This window comes from Tachysurus fulvidraco, chromosome 4 (assembly GCF_022655615.1).
Source record: "Tachysurus fulvidraco isolate hzauxx_2018 chromosome 4, HZAU_PFXX_2.0, whole genome shotgun sequence".
NCBI lineage: Eukaryota > Metazoa > Chordata > Actinopteri > Siluriformes > Bagridae > Tachysurus > Tachysurus fulvidraco.
The window spans coordinates 5,275,506-5,293,707 of record NC_062521.1 but is presented as its reverse complement, the minus strand read 5'-3'; the positions used below and the strand labels follow the sequence as shown (position 1 = coordinate 5,293,707).

The following is an 18,202-nucleotide window of genomic DNA, read 5'->3' as shown; positions in this document are numbered from 1 at the left end:
CCAGCATTTCTCTCTCTCTCACACACACCATGTCAATTTAGACTCCAACACACTTAACACACCAGTTTTTCCCCGCAGTCACAGGACAGAGTGAGGAAGGGCTGCACATTCCTTTATGACGGCATTTAATTACTTCAAACATTTACTGTCCGTGTGCATTGAAATATTAATGATGTAATAATACTAAACTGCCACAGACAAAGCAGTAATTTTACAGTGTGTTCATGTTGCATAAACCAAATCAATGGACATCGTGGCACTTGATTTATAAGCAAACCCTAAAGAATTTGTCACATTCTATTAAAACCCCCATTAATGCTCCATGATGCTGATATTTAGGACTGGACTGAACTGCTGCTCAATAGGATAGAGGCTGTTTGACGGCGAACCGTGAGCATATGTTAGATTAAGTTCTAAAATCTGCTCTAATCCATGTCTGGAACTTGATGTAAACAGACTACTCTACATGGCGGAACAATAGCTTATTCTTTTAAATGCAATAAGACATGAGGGGGTGTGCGGGAACAGTTCTTAGTCACGGCACAAAGTGGAGACATGACATTATATTGACAGAAGCACTGTGGTTAAAGGGGAACGGTGTTATTGGTTGAATAGCTGATTTAGAGAATTCAGTTCTTGTCACGTGGTCACAGAGGTGCATCTTTTGCTTGATAATAGAACTGAAACTATCCATTTCTTTCCAAGCTATTAGAGAATACTGTTAGCGCGTTCAGAAACAAAATGTGAGAGCATCTATGACTCGTCATCAGGGAAACGAATACGTTCGTGCTACTAAAATCTGTTGCACTTGACTTTATGGTACAGCACAACTATCTAAACCCTGCAGATGCCCAATAGCAGGCTGTTTGAAATTCAGATCTATCAGAATTGTTATTTCGGACAATAAATTTCATTCAGACAGCTGTGATGCAGCAGTGTGTGTGTGTATATATGTGTGTGTGTGTGTGTTCCCCCTGCAGGAGAGGCAGTGGCAGGCTGTTGACTGCGGATCTTGACTTAGGACTGGCATTAATTAGTGATGACGAGTTAACAAGCCGATCTCTCAGCAGAGAGCCATGTCAGCTATCACTCTCCCACACTCCCCCAGCACACGCACATCATTTTTTTTATCTAAAGTAGCACTTTTGTATATTATAACAGTAATCATGCAGCCTGCTATATAATATCTCAAGGAAAGGTTGATTTCAACATGAATAAATATCATGAATCCTGAAAATCAACTAAATTGGTCTTTTGCAGTCTTGGAGCTCTGTGTGTGTGTGTGTGTGTGTGTCAGTAACTGATAGGGAAAAGGGCATGTACAGATTCAGTTACACTGTGTTATTGTAAATTGTACTGTGTGTATGTATTGGTGAAGAGTTCTGAGCGAGATTTAAAGCTCTGTTTTAAAAAAACGCCACTCTTGCAGGTTCTGCTCGTGGATGAGCTGAAATATTAAACAGCAGAGCAGGCAATAGTACACCATCCAGCAACCAATAAGAGAGAGAGAGAGAGAGAGAGAGAGAGAGAGAGAGAGAGAGAGAGAGAGAGAGAGAGAGAGAGAGAGAGAGAAGGATGCAGGAATGAGAGAGACAGAGAGAACAGGATGCAGGAATGTGAGGGAGCGACAGAGAGGATGGTGTGTGTGTGTGTGTGTGTGTGTGTGTGTGTGTGTGTGTGTGTGTGTGTGTGTGTGTGTGCGTGTGTACTCTGCAGCACAGAGGTGGGAGGGAGAGTGACTGCATGAAATGCTGAACACTGCAGCAGTGGAATCCCTTGCCTTGAGAAGGGGGTTTACCCCTCGCTTCTCTTTATGCTGGCATCCTCTCCTCTCTCTGCTCTCTCTCTCTCTCTCTTTATCCTTGTCCTGCAGCTGTCTGAAAGCCGGTGTTTCCCTGTTTGCTCTGCGACAAGACCCTTCGTGCCGCTTCACTGCGTTTTTTTTTTGAAGACTCAGTGTGGCACGTTGGTGTATTAGATGTGAGTGTTTCCTCTCAATCTGTCAGCAACGCAACCTTTCACACTATCTCAGCGTCACGACTAAATCATAGGATTACAACAAGGACTAATCACGCATAGATACCACATCATATACACTGGCAAATATAGCAGGCACTTGACTCTCTTACAATCTTCATTGTATCAGTCTTTTATTATTCATTCTTATGATGTCTCTTGCTTTTATTATATCGAACATTGTACGTTTCCTTCTGCAGTCTGCATTTTCTATTCCTGATTTTTTTTTTTTTTCACCTTTACAGGCATACGCTTGTGTTCTTGGTCAGAGGTTCCCAGCACTTTGACATGGGGATGTTAAACAGGTAAAAAATTAATTCTAACAACATTGTACATTGTTATGTTGTAGTTATCACTGACATGTTCGTCAGAGTCTCCCATTTCGATGCTAACCCAAATCTCTAGGGCTCCATTAATCTGGTCTATACGCTTCTCTTTAAGACACAATCACTGAGACGTGAACAGCACCAATGTAATCTATATGCAGATCTCAGAAAACAGATTGAAGCACCTTCACAGATGTGAATCGGTCTTTCTCTGTGGAAATATTTATATTTCTTTTATTAAAAGGTTTGGATAAAAAATCAACAATGAGAAATCATCCTGCATGCGTTTGTTAGCACTCATTTCAAATAGAAAATACTTCTATATTATTTTAATCAGCACGCATGTGGATAAGTGCATTTATTTAAGTGGTTATACTCGTTTGCAGAATTTTTTTTCTCTCTCCCACACTTGTCATTCATTGTGTGGATTGGTCCAATTAAGATATTATCTCCGCTTCAAACTCTTGCAGCATCTCATATAAAGTTCTACATGGTGCAGTTTTTCACTGCTAATTTATAAGAGAGAGAATGAGAAGTAGGAGCTTTTATTCTCAATGTCATTCTTACGCTGAGCTACGTCCTGCTATTCATCTCCTGAATGGCCTCATTCATTTTTCTGACCGAGATCACCGGCATACACACTCGTCCACACCCGTGCACTCCACAAACGATCCTGCCCCGAGCCTGATGGCCATCATCATCCTAATCACCCTAAATCACTGGAGTCTGCTGTGCCTCTCTGAAATAACTCCTGCATTTTACTCAGAAAGCCATTTACAGCCAGAGATGGATTCCCCCTTTATATGTAGGTGCTCTAAAGAGTCGAGAGCGGGTGAGTGAAATTCTCAACACCACACACACACACACCTTTATTGACTCTGTCGAATCAATAGTCCAGGAATCCCTGGAGCTCAAGTTGTGGTGCAAAATCTGTCTCACGTGTACAATAGAATAGAATCCTAGAGTAGAGATGCCTCCATCCACATAAGTGGGCGTGTACTGTGTATATAATGTGTGTACTATAATCTGCTATTAAATATGGCCAAACCCTAAGCTAGGGACAGCTGAGAGTAGATTTGTTCTGTCAAAGTAGAACAGCAAGCCTTCAGCAGTGTATTATTTATACACAGACTGGGAAACAGTTCTTAAGAAAATGAAGGATGTGACAAATTTACAGGCTGTTAGCATCCCCAATGAATTTCATAAGTGTTGGTGTGTGTGTGTGTGTGTGTGTGTGTGTGTGTGTGTGTGTGAGAGAGAGAGAGAGAGAGAGAGAGAGAGAGAGAGAGAGAGCAAGATGTGATTGTGAGACAGAGTTTGTGTGTGTGTGTGTGTGTGTGTGTGTGAGAGAGAGAAACAGATAGATAGATAGATAGATAGAGAGAGAGAGAGAGAGAGAGAGAGAGAGATTGTTTGTGAGAGTGTGTGCAGCTGCAAGGATTTCCTTATACTCCTGTGCTTCATGACTTGTTCTGTATATTAAAGACACAATAAAGACCAAACTAAAAAAAACTAAATAAAAAAAAAGCACAGACTGGAAGTGTATGTTTTCTGCACCAGAGTTTACTCCAGTTTATGTTAAAGAAAATCTCTTTTTCTGTCTCTTTTCTGTGAGATGCACAGAATACCAGCATTAAACCTTCTGAATCCATCATCTGATGGAGTTGCTAAGGAATTGTGTGTGATAGCTGAGGGTTACACACCTTAAAAATAAACAAACAAACAAACAAACAAAGAAATAAGCAGACTAAGAATAAGCCCAGAGGGAGGGCATGACGACAGAGAAGTTCTGGTGGAAAGAAGTAATGTCTCTTGCTATGGAGATGTAATTAGCTTAGATTTGTTTATTGCCTTTTCAGTTTAGATTTTCAGACATTAAGACTGAATTATTTTTTAAAATCATTTCACCATTTTGGAGCTAAGGCTAAAGGACAGCTGGAAATTACAGCTCACATTATTTAGGAAAGCTCTTTTACTCCCCAACGTTTAAAAAATGTCTCGATAATTTTCATCCAAAGAAAATATAGTTTTAATAATAAAGTTTGCTTCAGCAGGAACTGTGTGCTGCTTTAGAGGGTGTTGTTTTTTTAGTGGGAGCAGTTCTTCTGTTTCCTCTTGCCACACGGACACATCTGGAGTCTGATTGATGCTTCTCTAGTCAGCACATTTGCATACATTACTGCATGGAAATCTTCATCATCCATGTTCTAGCCTTTCAAGCATGTTTCAATGTTCTGGGCAGATCATACATTAGTCATCTGCAGTTTTTCAGTTCTTATTATGAGGTCACTGTATCATACATAATGATAATAAAATTGAGATTCGACAACATCCAAGAATTAATATTGTTTGTAAGGAGTCAACTCTCAGTGCCGGTCCCAAGTCCGGATTAAAGGGTTGTATCAGGAAGGGCATCTGGTGTAAAACCTGTGCCAAATCTAGTATGTGGACCACGTGATCCGCTGTGGCGACCCCTGAGCAGGGAGAAGAAGAGGGTGATTACGGTAATCCAATCTTTTTTGTTTCTTTTTTTTTTATAAGAAGCGCTTCTCAACTACTTGACTTTCTTAATCTAGGAGATCAAAAGACTAAACAAACCCAATTAATGGGGCTTCTTTTCACCCATTGTTCAGCCTGACACCAGTAAGCTAAAGACCCTTCACATGGCCACAGGACCGCTTGCTTTATTGATTCAACCGTGACACTGGAATCTGTATTAATATGCATGACGTAAAGGAAGTGTGCAACTTTACACAACTGGAGTCTAGTTCTTCTCCTTTGCGGATGATGAAATATTGTTTGTACCGAGGACAAAAAGCCGTTGTTTGTACCTTCATGTTCAATTTCACTCAATAAACTGGGTTTATTAAAGTCCTATTTACACTTCTAGTGCTGCACCGTTTCTACACCCTGATTATGGAAATACGATTAATACAGATTCAGATTATTAGATCATCAGCGTACTGAACCTGAGATCCTGCTTTTTTCTTTTTTGTGTGCAAGCGAGATAGCCTGCGGACTGCTCAGTTTGAAGCGCTGTGTTTGCGTATACAGACATATGGTGTTGAACCTCGACTTGTGTTCATTTGCGTACACACACACACAATATCTGTTTTATAGTGACCAGCAGCTGACTGATGATGCTGGACATTAATTAAAGCAAAGACTGCACTTTTTTTTTTTCCTCTGAAAAAAGTCTTACCAAACTGCAACTGCCCCCTCCTTCCTCCTACATACTACCCGAAGCACAACACCACAGGGTATGGTTTATAATCAGCTGGAGCTGTGGACAAGACAGAAATGCCGCTGAGCACTAAATCACTGTGAACACACACTACAGATTTCTAACAGGGATTCTAAATATTATACTTTGCTTTAAAGTAACACAATCTCTGGTGTTTAATTACGCAGCCTGGAAAAATGTCCGTTCCGATTAAAGTTCAAATCTGAAAAGCTTCGTTTCATCGTGTGCAGGGATTCCCAATGCCCCACACATTCATGAAGATTATTCATCAGCAAATATACTCGTGATATAAATACAGACGGGTTCAGCAGCTTTGAACCGTAACCGTGACACAATAAACACGAACCGTTCCCTCTTCGTATGGTTTGCTGACTTCACCGAGGCTTTATTGTATTGCTCGTAATGTTCGTTTTATTCAGAAACTCGGCAATTGACTGGAAATAAAACCATTTTAAATTCTTCACAATGTAGATTCCTGTTTAGTAATGCATAGGGGAAATACAGCCTTAGAGCCTTAGAGCACAAAAACGGCTGCCGATAAATATTACGCCCCGGCACGAAACCGTGTGTAGGCCTTTCCCAGCTTAAACAACAAATTCATCCTCAGAGCGATCGCTCAGCCTCGCAACATTAATTAAGAAAGATGTAGTCACTGCTTTAGCAACCGAAATAAATGCTAGGGGTGGAGAGAACATTTCAGAGAGCGAGGATTAATTAAAAAAAAAACCACACAGCAACAGGGCGTTCATGCACATGAAACACAACATTGTGCTGTATTAAGAGCAGAATAATGACTGGACTTTCACATTCTTATTTACCCTACAAAAGAGACTAGAGTGTGAATCAATACTTTAAGTATGCTTTATATGGTTCATACATTTTGATAAGGAATGTGACCGGTCAGGTCCACAACATGCGCAACCTATTTATATCTATACACACAAACACACACACACACACACACACACACACACACACACACACACACACACACACACACACACCCACCCACACAGCGGCAATATCACCATACTTAATGCACGTCCATTGACTGTAATGCACTTGACTTTAATCAGTAGTGTAAAGCCTCTGAACATGCCAGACACTCTCATTGAGCAAAGGAAAGCTTTAAATACGTTTATCTGTGGAAATCAAGGTGAGTTTTATTTCCCCATCCCAAAAGCCTAAGCTTAAAGCTCACTTGAAGGCACAGATAAAAGACACAACCAAGTCAACAGACACAGGCTCGCTTTGCTTCAAGCCTCTTCCAATAGCAGCAAACGAGCTGCGTTTAATCAGCTGCGCCCTCCGTTCATCCCTTCGTCGAACACTGTATCCAAACAGCCGTGGAGATTGTCCATCATCTGTGCACTGCACATACACAGATACATCACATGTCAACACACATCCACACACACACAATCTCCTCCATTGCATTTTCTTTTGTATTATAAAACCATTCACTCTGTATCAGTGTGGAGACATTTAACCTTCTTCCAGACACAGCATGAGCATCCATAAAAACATGACCACACCCTTGAATCAGACATGCTTCTGCTGCAGGGATCACAAGCACCATCACAAAAAAAAAAATATCAGCTTCTTCTCAACCCACCTGTTTGTATCACTGTCGCCAAGAGCAACAGCAGCGACTGTGTGTATTCAGGCGAGGGCGGGAGGGAGAATGAAGTTGGTGATGCACTTCATATTTGTGGAATCAATTCATACAAAGGTGGAAAGATCTTAAGGACACAGAGTAGTGAACAACCGTCCGAGAAATCAAAGTGTGAATTGTCGGTATAGACGGCTGAAGGTGCAATGAAGCTTGTAATGTGAAACATAGCCCATAGATACCTTAGGAGGAAGTATCTCAACAAAGTGCTAGACAAAGTAAGGAAGGGTTAAAGCCTGGATACTAGAAGAGGAAGAGCTTGTAACCGCTTTCAGTCAAGAGCTCATTAAAACAAGCAGAGAGATAGATGGACAGTTCACACTGGCTAATCTGGTAGCTTTTATCCTTCTCTCCTCACACTTGATTCATCATCCCTCTCCTGCCGACATATTCACATACCCATTTTCGATCTGCTGTAATGCATTTTGTGAGTGTAGAGTGCAGGGTATTCGTCAGGAACAGAACACAACAGAGTCCTGCTGGTCTAGGAAAATAATCCATGGGGTGGTGCGACGTGGCCTGTCGTGAAGTAAGAAGAGTTTGTGCTGGCTTTGATTTCTATACACAGAAGCACAATGAAACGATACTCATAATACATCTTCTGCTAGTACCTGAGTCATCCTTTTATCTCCTCGAAGAACAAGCAGTCGGCTGAGTGAGAGAGAGTGTGAGAGAAGAGAGATGGAAAAAATAAAATAAAATAAAAAACCACCTTCGGTCAATAACCTGTCAATCTTTATAAAGACCGTGAGCTGAGAATGATGGTGAATATTAGCTTGGCAGATAAAAAAAAATTTTTTTGACTATTATTGATTTTGCAGCTATCTTCAATGAACAGGAGAATGTTTGGGTGTATACACTGCAATGTTTCTGCAATGTTTTTGAAATGCAAACACACACACACTTATTTTCCCACACCCAAGGCATCCAACTCTTGGATATCATCCATTAATTGAGTAAAACAGCATATCGAGTAGCAGCATATGCAGCAGCACATAGTGCAATTGTGCTTAATTGCGTGGCAAGTCTTGTATTAAACAGATACAGAAAACACCACGTGGAATTTCATCGTTATTCCCATTTTAACTCATTTACTGAGAAAGGTAGGTAGGTAGGTACACCCTCACATACAGCTGTTGCCATTTTAGTTCCAGTAGTTATTTCCATTGAAAAAAGTTTTCCAATATGCTTTAAAGCTGACATATCCTGACTAAATTAATGCAAACGAATTAAGCAGCAACACCATAAATACAGCAATACCATAACTACTGCAACACTATGACTATAGGGAGTCCATTACTCCACAACTGTAATGCAATTGAAACACTGATTTGAAACAGGACGAATAATAATAATAATAATAATAATAATAATAATAATAATAATAATAATAATAATAGTTTCTCTTTTAAACAGACAGAAGATATATAGCACATAATGACATCATTTCCAGTGGAGGATGAAATAGAGCAGGGGAAACCCTGAACAAAGGACGTGATAAGCATACACTAGAGAACCTAATGTTACTCTGCTGTACTGTAGAGAACACACACACACACACACACACGCACACACACACACACACACACATACACACACAGTCTCTCCCTCCTTCTCTTTTCCCCTCACTTAGAGGATTAGGATACAGCTAAGTAGCAGCCAAGGACAAAGTGGAAGTGATGAAGTCTCCCTGAAACTCGGCTCAAATAAGGAAGCGGAATGTACTAAGCTGCCAGAGATGATTCAGGATCCCTCCATATATGGTGCCCGAGTGTCATGGGGTTTACTTATAGAATAACAGACACACCTAACAACACTTTGGGTTTTCAGTCTTTTGAAAACTCTGTGCTGTAGTGACATTTATGGCAACATGAATTAGTGAAAAGGAAAGAGACCAAAAATGTAAAAAGGTAGAAGAATACCGCTTCCATGTTATTCCGTAATGCAAACCCTTTGCCTTGGAGTATGACACGGTAATCCTGTAAGAGCACTGCTCAGCAGAGCAATGACAGGAGTGATGGCCTGTCAGCACAGCACAGGCTAAGAGCTGCAGACCCTGACGATCGATGCCACATCTGGCCCCTTCACTACAGCAATGCGGGTAGAGAGAAGGAATGCGAGTGCAGGAGAGAGAGAGAGAGAGAAAGAGAGATGGATGGAAGCAAAGATAAAGCTGAGACACAATCTTACTAAACGTCTAGAGAAATGGAGATCCACATTCATTTGGAACCTCAGCGGTATGGAATAAGATCCTGAATTCGTGTCGGCGCAGAACTCTCACAAGACGCTAACTACAGAACGAGACGCTTGTCCCGAGTAATGCTATCTGATGTGTGGCAATACAGATCTGAAAACAAAATCTAATGAACACGGGAGAATAGCAGAGAACAAAGTGTTATTAAACGAAGAAATCGAGGCTCAGAAGCTCAATGTTGAGTCCCAGAGCTAACACATGATCTCAGGTGTTGTGCTAAGAGAGCAATTAAAGTCGAAACAGCACAAGTTAAAAAAATAACTGTTTTCTCTCAGCTGGTTTATCTGACAGAGTCTGTAACTGAATGTACCTTTCGTTAAGCTGGATCTTGTTTTTCATGTTGTCGATTAATCAGGAATTAATCAGGGTGTTAATGGACACTTATTCATGGGCTGAAGGTGTTTTCTCTTTTTTTTTTTAAATAATCTGGGTCATTTATATTAGAAGAAAATATACTAACAAATAACAATGAGCCAATAATTTAAAGTGGATAATGTAAAAAGATACTGAGTCATGGAAGAAAAATACTTTGGAAAAACGCCATGTCATAAGGGTTGGATCAGCATTAGAGGGAAATACTCGTGCCATAAGCTGACTCAGATATATAAAAACGTCATCGTGCCACAACATGAAAGAGGTCTTACTACCCTGTGTTTGCAGGAGAGAGAGAGAGAGAGAGAGAGAGAGAGAGAGAGAGAGAGAGAGAGAGAGAGAGAGAGAGAGAGAGAGAGAGAGAGAGAGAGCGAGAGCACAAGCGTGTGTAAACAAAGCAAATGGAAGTGAGAGAGTGAAGGAGTGTGAGAGTGAGTCCCTCAATGCTCAAAGAGGAAAAAGGTTTCAGGACTGATCGAGTTTGCTGGACAGTTGGGAGATTAATGCACAGCTTTAAAAATGTTTTTGCCAAGTAGCTTGCAAAAGGGCAAAATTCCAAACTCGTACATCTTGCAGCTTTAAGGTCAATAACAATTTCTGCACTCATTTCTGAAGCCATTTCCAGTGCTCAGATGATTTTGTATTTTGTTATTTGTTTGCTTTAAATACCATCCAATACAATTTCCTACATCAGCTATATATTTCCTTGTCACATTAATCAGCATGCTTCATTTCCCCCTGAGTATGTTTTGAGATGAGGTTTAAATCCTACACATAATTCATGCCAAAACATTAGGCTAAAGTAAAAACTATACCCTAGAAATCATGAGGTGCACAGAGATTCCCTCACCTACACAGCCCTAAATCAGTGGTCCCCAACCCCCGGCCGGTACCGTTCCGTGGACCAAATGGTACCGGGCCGCCCAAGGAACATTAAATTTTTTATTGTGGTGTATTTCTCTCGGGTTTGTGCGACTTTCCATGGACGAGAGTTTAACCGGGAGCTGAGAGACGTCACCTAAAGCCGCACCAATACCGCACATGCACAAAATATCATGACATCGGGGCGGTTTTAGGTGACGTCTGAAGCTGAGCGGCTGCAAGCGGCAGTGGCGTTGTAGCTTTGGTGGAGAGAAGGTGTGTATTGATCTTCTCTCTGTTCACCGGTACTTTCTCATGTTTAACAGTGCTTGGTGTACGTGTATATTGTGTTTGCTCAAATTTAACCAACAAATTTGCAAAAATGAGAACGAAACAGACGTCGACAGAAAGTTAGAAACTCTGCCGATGTTCTGGATTAAAGTCATGGCGGAATATCCTGAGATTGTCACCACAGCACTTAAATCCCTATTGCCATTTCCGACATACTATCTGTATGAAGCAGGGTTTTCTGCAGTGACAGCAACCAAAACAAAACAACGTAATAAACACACACACAGCGGGCCGCGGTAAAATGATCAAACATTGACCGGTCCGCTGCGAAAAAAAAAGGTTGGGGACCACTGATCTAAATAAATGCACATGAGCAATGATAACAAATATTAGGCATATGGATGGACTGCATGAAGACTAGACAAAGTGCAAAAGCAAAACTAACGTAACTTCTGTCATATCGCCACCTTTTCCCCTGCGCCACACCTCATCTCCTCTGCTCTCTCAGCTATCTAACCGTCAGTCCTTATGTGTAGTGAATATGGAAGCCTCTTTAGCACATGCGTACACAAGCGTACGCTCACTAATGTGCTGCTCAGCAACAGAGATGCACAGGATCAAATAGGCTATTCTGTAGAAAGAAATTTATAGCCCATATGCCTGTTGAAACTCAGCCAGCAGAGAGAAAAATATATAGCAGTATTAAAAATGCAGACACTTTTCCTTGTGCTCATCTCCTGAACGTACTGCATCTGCAACACCGAGCTTCATCAGCCAAACAATCTGCAACAATCTTTCATCAAATTCGCTTCATTCAGGTCAAGAAATGTTGTTACCATGGCCACTGGCCTAGAAAAAAAACGCTGAAGTTTTATAAATAAACAGACAGTCCGACTCCAATAAGGAAAGTGAGGTGAAATTGAGTTTCCTTTTGAGTTGCTGTAACTCTCGCATGATTCCTCAGACCTAGTCATTTAGCACTGGAAAAAAGCTCCTTCAGTCGTTCATAAGTTGAAGTGTGTGTGGAGTGTATAGAGCAGGATGGATTATGACCATGGCACATTCACATACAAATTTAACAGCATTAAAAACATTGTGTTTACTAGGTTCAGCTACGTGTACTCAAGCTCTCTCGGTCATGCAAATATTTGAGAAGCACCTGAGAGCACGTTGCTTCAGCGAGCACTGAGCACTGCGGGGCTTCCCCCCCACCGAGGATATCGCTTAGCTCATGGTTCAAGGTGCATATTTATAATGCCTCCCGCTCACTGATAAATGCTCTGCAGACTCAGTTCAGCCAGCTTAGAAGAGGTTTACACAGGATAACAGCTTAATAAATATCACCATTAAGAGCTCATTGCTAGCAGCACATGACTGGTACTAATATAGGTTATAAAAGTTAAAAAAACATTTTCCATGACACCCTAAATTGCGTTAATATTGAGCAGGTTCCTCATTATAGTATTTATTATCATTATCTGTTTTAACAGTTACTAAAATACTGAAAAACGAGAAATGAACAAATGAACATTTACTTGGCTGAAAGTCAACAAATTGATCAAACAGAATGTAGCTTTAAATCTGTGCTAGACTGAAATGACCACACTGAGACATTGAGACGTGTCGAAAAGTCAAACAACTTGCTGCTGTTTAGTTTGATTGCGGATATAAACATGACAGCTTATATTGATCGCTTACAAGGTCACGCCAGAATGTGATTTTTCAACGCTGAGTCTTCCATGAAATCTATCAAAATGACTTGCTATAATAAGCAAGGTGTTAATGGGATTATAATTGCCTCATTAACCAAATCAGAGTTTAGGGGGGGGGGGGGGGGTTCTTATCAAAAGGAAACAAAAACATTTGTAGTGACTTGTAGTGATTTGTACTAAACGATATCTAGCTCATTCAGAAAGGCATTGGTATTAAATAAAGCTTAGGTAGCTTACACATGATTTCTTTAAAAACCCTGTGGAGCTCAAGAAAAATGTAAGTTCTGTTTTTGACATCCAGCTCTTCAAATTCATTGTAATCCTGCTGCACTAACCTGGGGAGTTAAGAAGGCCCTGGGCTGGATGAAGAATTTTGCCCTTTCAGACCTCAGTCCTCTTCTCCCAGTCAGGTGGACAAAGGGTCCAGATAGCGTCGCCAGCAGAGGATAAGTCCACATCACAGTGTCATACTGAAATCATGGTGCACGGTGTTAAAAGAACAGAGAAATACTCTATAGCCACCACACCCATTTATTACTTCTTGAAACAAAAGGAAGCACACAATTGCGTAGAATGTCATGACTGTTTATTGTTCCATGTTCCAGCATGACAATACACCTATGCCAAAAAAAAGAAAATATAGGAAGCAACAATTAACAGTACTATCTTTTAAATATCTTGAGGACAAATCTTTCGGAGAATTGTTGATGCATGAACGATATACTTAACAAATCTTTTGTGCTTCTCTTTTCATGATGATCTAAATTTCAACATCTACAACCAGTTAATTGAGGTCAAAATTGCTACCGCATGTTCCGTTTTTTCATAGCAATGAAAGGTTTAAATGGAATATTTGGCAACATATTTAGCACTTTATTACTCATCTTCGGAGCTTGAATTAAGCTAGTGTTATGGAATGTTGGAACAACTTTGTCAGAAACATAAGGCGGAGTTCGTTTTTCAGCCAACTGCTGTAAGTGAAGCTGCAGCAAAAAAAAAAAAAAAAAAGGCATAAATACATTTAAAAAAAAATCAGCTCTAAGCTCCTGGTTCTCTGTGTGTAGAAGGGGGAAAAACTACTCCTCCTTTTCTTCCAACTTTAGCAATCACTCCAGCTGTGCTCCATCAGAGCCTACAATAACGCCAATTAGACTCATTCTCAATTAATTACGCTAAAAGTCTTCTAGATACAAAGGGAGTGAGAGTGAAAGTACATGCAAGGCAAAGAGAGTCTCATGATGCCCCTTTTCCACCGAGGCAGTTTGAGTGCTGGTTCATAGCCAGAGCCTAATTTAGAACCAGTTCATTTCTTTTTTCGACCGCCAAAAGCACCGGCTCTGAACCAGGAAACGTGGTTCTTAAGTAGCTCCAAAACTTTTGTTGGTCTAGACTTAAGAACCACTTGCGTCAGGGGCTGTGAGCGTGGCTACTGCGTTTGATAATATACCCTAAGTATACTAATGTTTAATACACTTTTACTTTACCGCGATATGATACATTATCAGCACACGATAGTAGGTAGCTACATGCTAAGGCTAACTTTTTTCTGTGTTAATGATAAAATAACGTTATGTACTTTCTCGATTACAACCTCCGTTTATACAGATTACATGGAGCCTCACGTACACGTTGGATTCGCCACGTTTGGATGCCAGAGTAGTGCATTCGCAAAGTGAGCCTTAAGAATAAAACACCCGCCATTGTTGATGTTTTCCCCGCTGTTGCGCTTTTTTTTTTTTTTTTTTTTTTTTTTTTTTTATACGCGTATACAGTGACGTCACACTCGGCTCTGCGATGGCTCTCTAGCCGATGGAAAGGCAAACAGGTTCTTAGAAGGTTCGCCAGTGGAACCAACTTTGAACCAGCACCCGGTGCTTTTTGGTGCTAAAGAGGCATATAGAGAATCAGATTAATCATATGAGGAAATACTGAAATTACTGAGGGCACCAACTCACATACCAAGGAGGTCAAACACCAAAAACTTAAAGTGGTCATCTCATTATTTTTTCAACTTATGTCTACTGCTCAAAGTTAATCGGGCCAAGAAACATATTCAGTGTTGGTCAAATCACCCTAAAGTCAGATTCCCTCTACAAATCCGCATAATGAACTAACTAGCTGATCGTATGTTATTAGATTACATCAGCTGCTCATTGTTATCCAAGTCATTTTAATTTCCAGGTAAGCAAATGTATGGGACTGGACATGTAAACATGCCTCTAATTATGTATCTACAGCAGCAAGTCTGTCTGAATGACAAGGGCCTTTAATAATCAATCATTTTAAAGTTGCTTAAACATTTCTGACTTGTAATATTGCCATGCAAGACATTAGGCTACTCGGTTTCCCTAAATGGCTAGTGGTTGGGGTCATAACAGAGAGCTACTTCAAGTGCTCGCAAACATAAAACTTTTATATTTTTCTATCAAGACACAAATTGAAAAACTGTTCTCTTCCAATAATTTTAGGTCTAAATACAGATGACATCTGTTAGAGCTCAAAGATAAACCCAACATATGTTCTAATGTATACTAAAGCCACCCATCCACCCACAAGGTCCTTTACATGCATGTTGAGGCAAAGTGGTAATGGAGCATAAAAGGTAGACCTGTGTGGGTAGCAAGGGCTCAGATAGCAGCCTCCAATTAACCCAGAAGTAGTTATTGCTTGTCATGGCTTGAGGTTTGCTGAACATGCTTTGTGGTGATGCTTAAGCTATGAGCCGTGTGACAAAGATTCTAATGAGCGCCAGCAGCAGCAGCAAATGTGTAAAGTTGCTGACTCTTCGCACATTATCACAGTTACCATACATAGGCTGTTGTCCTGCAATACATAATTTCCGTTTCAAGTCTTTCACACAAGATGTACAGATCATAAGCTTCTGAATACCACTGCTAAATCCATCCCTGTAGAAGCAAAAGATCCTTCTGTAAATCTGAAGTGTTGGACTATTGATGATCATCGATATTTCAGCTGCACTTGAGCAGTGCAAGTGTCATTAAAGGCAAAGGAAGGATTCCTTTTAATCCTGCACTTCTCCCAAGAGGGACAGCCCAGCCTATAGCCCATGATTAGCTTGTCATGGTGAATACAGTGCCTGCTCGCCACAAATTACAATGACAAACCAAAGAGCACTGTTTCTTCTTGCTGCTGTAAGAAACTGACATCTTCCCATCGGTGTGCGCCGTGAGCTCTACATGATGTCCATCCACATATGTAGCTTCTGTTTCAAGCTCCAAAACAGGGGTGAACCTGAACATCAGAGGACTTTCAAAACAGATAACACTCATTTTATTAACATTTCATCACCTCAGATTGATTCTTTGTTCTAGATACAATATCTCCTTATAGCCTTTTATTTTTGTTATGGACAAACATTTCTGTCCATAACTCTGCATAACACTTTGCTTGCCACAGAGTCATTCAGTACATTTTATTTCCACAACTTTTATTAACTGCCACAATGGAGTGACCGCCATCTTGAATTGCCTGAAGCCTAAATCAGGTGATCATAAGACTGGCCCCTCAGAAGCTACCAAGCAGGAACAGACACCAAACAGGAAGTGTTCATGTATTTCAGGAAGGCTTTGTTGTACTGCCATCAAACTTGTATGTAGGTTTAAAGTCACACAAAGGTAATTAATTAACAAAGGTAATTAATTAACATTTTACCATTAGGTGGTGCTAGAATTAAAAAACATACAAACATACAAATGACATACAATGTTCATGAGGAAAATCTCCCTCACAATATAAAAACTTTAACATCACCATAGTGCTTGGACCCGTTAATCGCTGCATGTGGCTAAGCAGCTAAAAGGAAGTGTGACAACTATCACAACCTTTTATAACAATGAGGATGCCCCCCAAACCGCACACGCACACACACACTGTGCATTTCAGTACTATTTGATTAGTATTCAGTCCTGTATGCACTGTATGCAGCTTTTCTTGATGGATGGTCAATACATCAACAATTCCCCCAGACACACGCTCCTGTGAACTGGCATAACAAAAGCTGAGCACAGTTTAGAGAGCTGTGAAACAGAGAAGTTAATATGTGATCTTACTTGGAGATAGCACGCTAAACTGCTGGTAATAAGATGCCCTTTGTCACAAAGCTAATGTGCTGCATTGCTAAATACAGTTACAACTAAAACAAAATGCAGGCTGGTTCAGGACCTGTGTGTGTGTGTGTGTGTGTGTGTGTGTGTGTGTGTGTGTGTACCCATTCATGACAAACACACTGTGCATAACGTAGAGCAGGGGTCGGCAACCTTAAACACACAAAGAGCCATTTGGACCCGTTTCCCACAGAAAAACAACACAGGGAGCCACAAAACCCTTTTGACATCTAAAATGAAGATAACACCGCATATATCGTTTTTTACCTTTATGAAAAGTATAGAAAAAACTGTAGTGTGTTGCATTTATGAAATCAATGAACTGCTACCGAGTAAACAAAATTTTATTTCTGCAGGCAAACAAAAATATTTTGAACAGTGTGAACTAACCTTAACAAAAAAGATGCTGGGTTGAAGGTTACTTTCAAATAAAATGTTCAATGACTAATTGAGTCCTCTTCGTATTCATGACCAGGGCTTACAAGTTTTGAAGACAGGCAAGCGTGACATCTCCAACCCCCCGCAACCCCAATTTTTTTCATTGGTTGTCGCGTTAAATCTTTCCCAGATAGTGCTATTTTCTGATTGGCTATTGTGTAGCCTCTTTTTTTGATTGGCTGATAAGTGTCAGGCTTGACTAAGAACTCCAGGAGACGCGCTTGATTCCTGCCCGGTTCCATAAATACAGCGGTGCGGACAGATACATTTTGTGCGCTGTGGCTTATTAAATATACAATAATTAGTCAAGTTTTTCTGCGTGAGAAATACGTGTGGTGGGAGGGCGTGACAAAAGACCAAACTGTCACTCTCAATGTGTGGCACTTGACTTGCCGGCTGCAGCAAAACAAAAATGTGTCTGCTTCTGTGTGTCGGATTTCGCAAGTCGTCAGTTTTGACGTATAATTTGAGCGATTTATTTTAACACGGTTTATTTTAATGTTACAAGAGCATTATAATCTTAGAATTTAGAATGACATTTTTTTTTTAAACTAACTAAAATAAAACAAATTTAAATTAAATATTTATTTTCCAAATCTACAGTGAGCCGCAGCAGAGGGATGAAAGAGCCACAAGTTGCCGACCCCAGACTTATAGAGGTGTAGGAAAATATCGATACACGTGAGTATCGCAATATTTTGTTTGGCGATATTGAATCGATTCTCAAGAACAGAATATCGATATTTATTTAAAAAATAAAAATAAAAATAAAAAAAATTATACAGATGGCAGTTTCATTTTGTTCCGTTTATATCCCAACCGCTAGATCGCAGTCTTATCTCTGAACTTAAACAGTGACAGGAAGTAACACGTTAATGGAGATTTAGGATAG

The 18,202-nt window shown here is 40.3% G+C and overlaps 1 protein-coding gene across 4 annotated transcripts in view; it reads right to left on the bottom strand.

Moving 5' to 3' along the window:
* Window positions 1-18,202, bottom strand: part of mcu (mitochondrial calcium uniporter) — a 47,872-nt gene that overhangs the window by 11,943 nt on the left and 17,727 nt on the right. For 2 of the 4 annotated variants that reach the window (XM_027165959.2, XM_027165960.2), the window contains exon 2: window positions 13,084-13,218. The exons of 1 other annotated variant lie outside the window; for it this stretch is intronic. In XM_027165959.2, coding sequence (XP_027021760.1) covers window positions 13,084-13,218 — 135 coding nt within the window. Of the gene's footprint in view, window positions 1-13,083; window positions 13,219-14,374; window positions 14,514-18,202 lie in introns of those variants that run through there. One more of the 4 variants, XM_027165961.2, reaches the window with a different exon arrangement.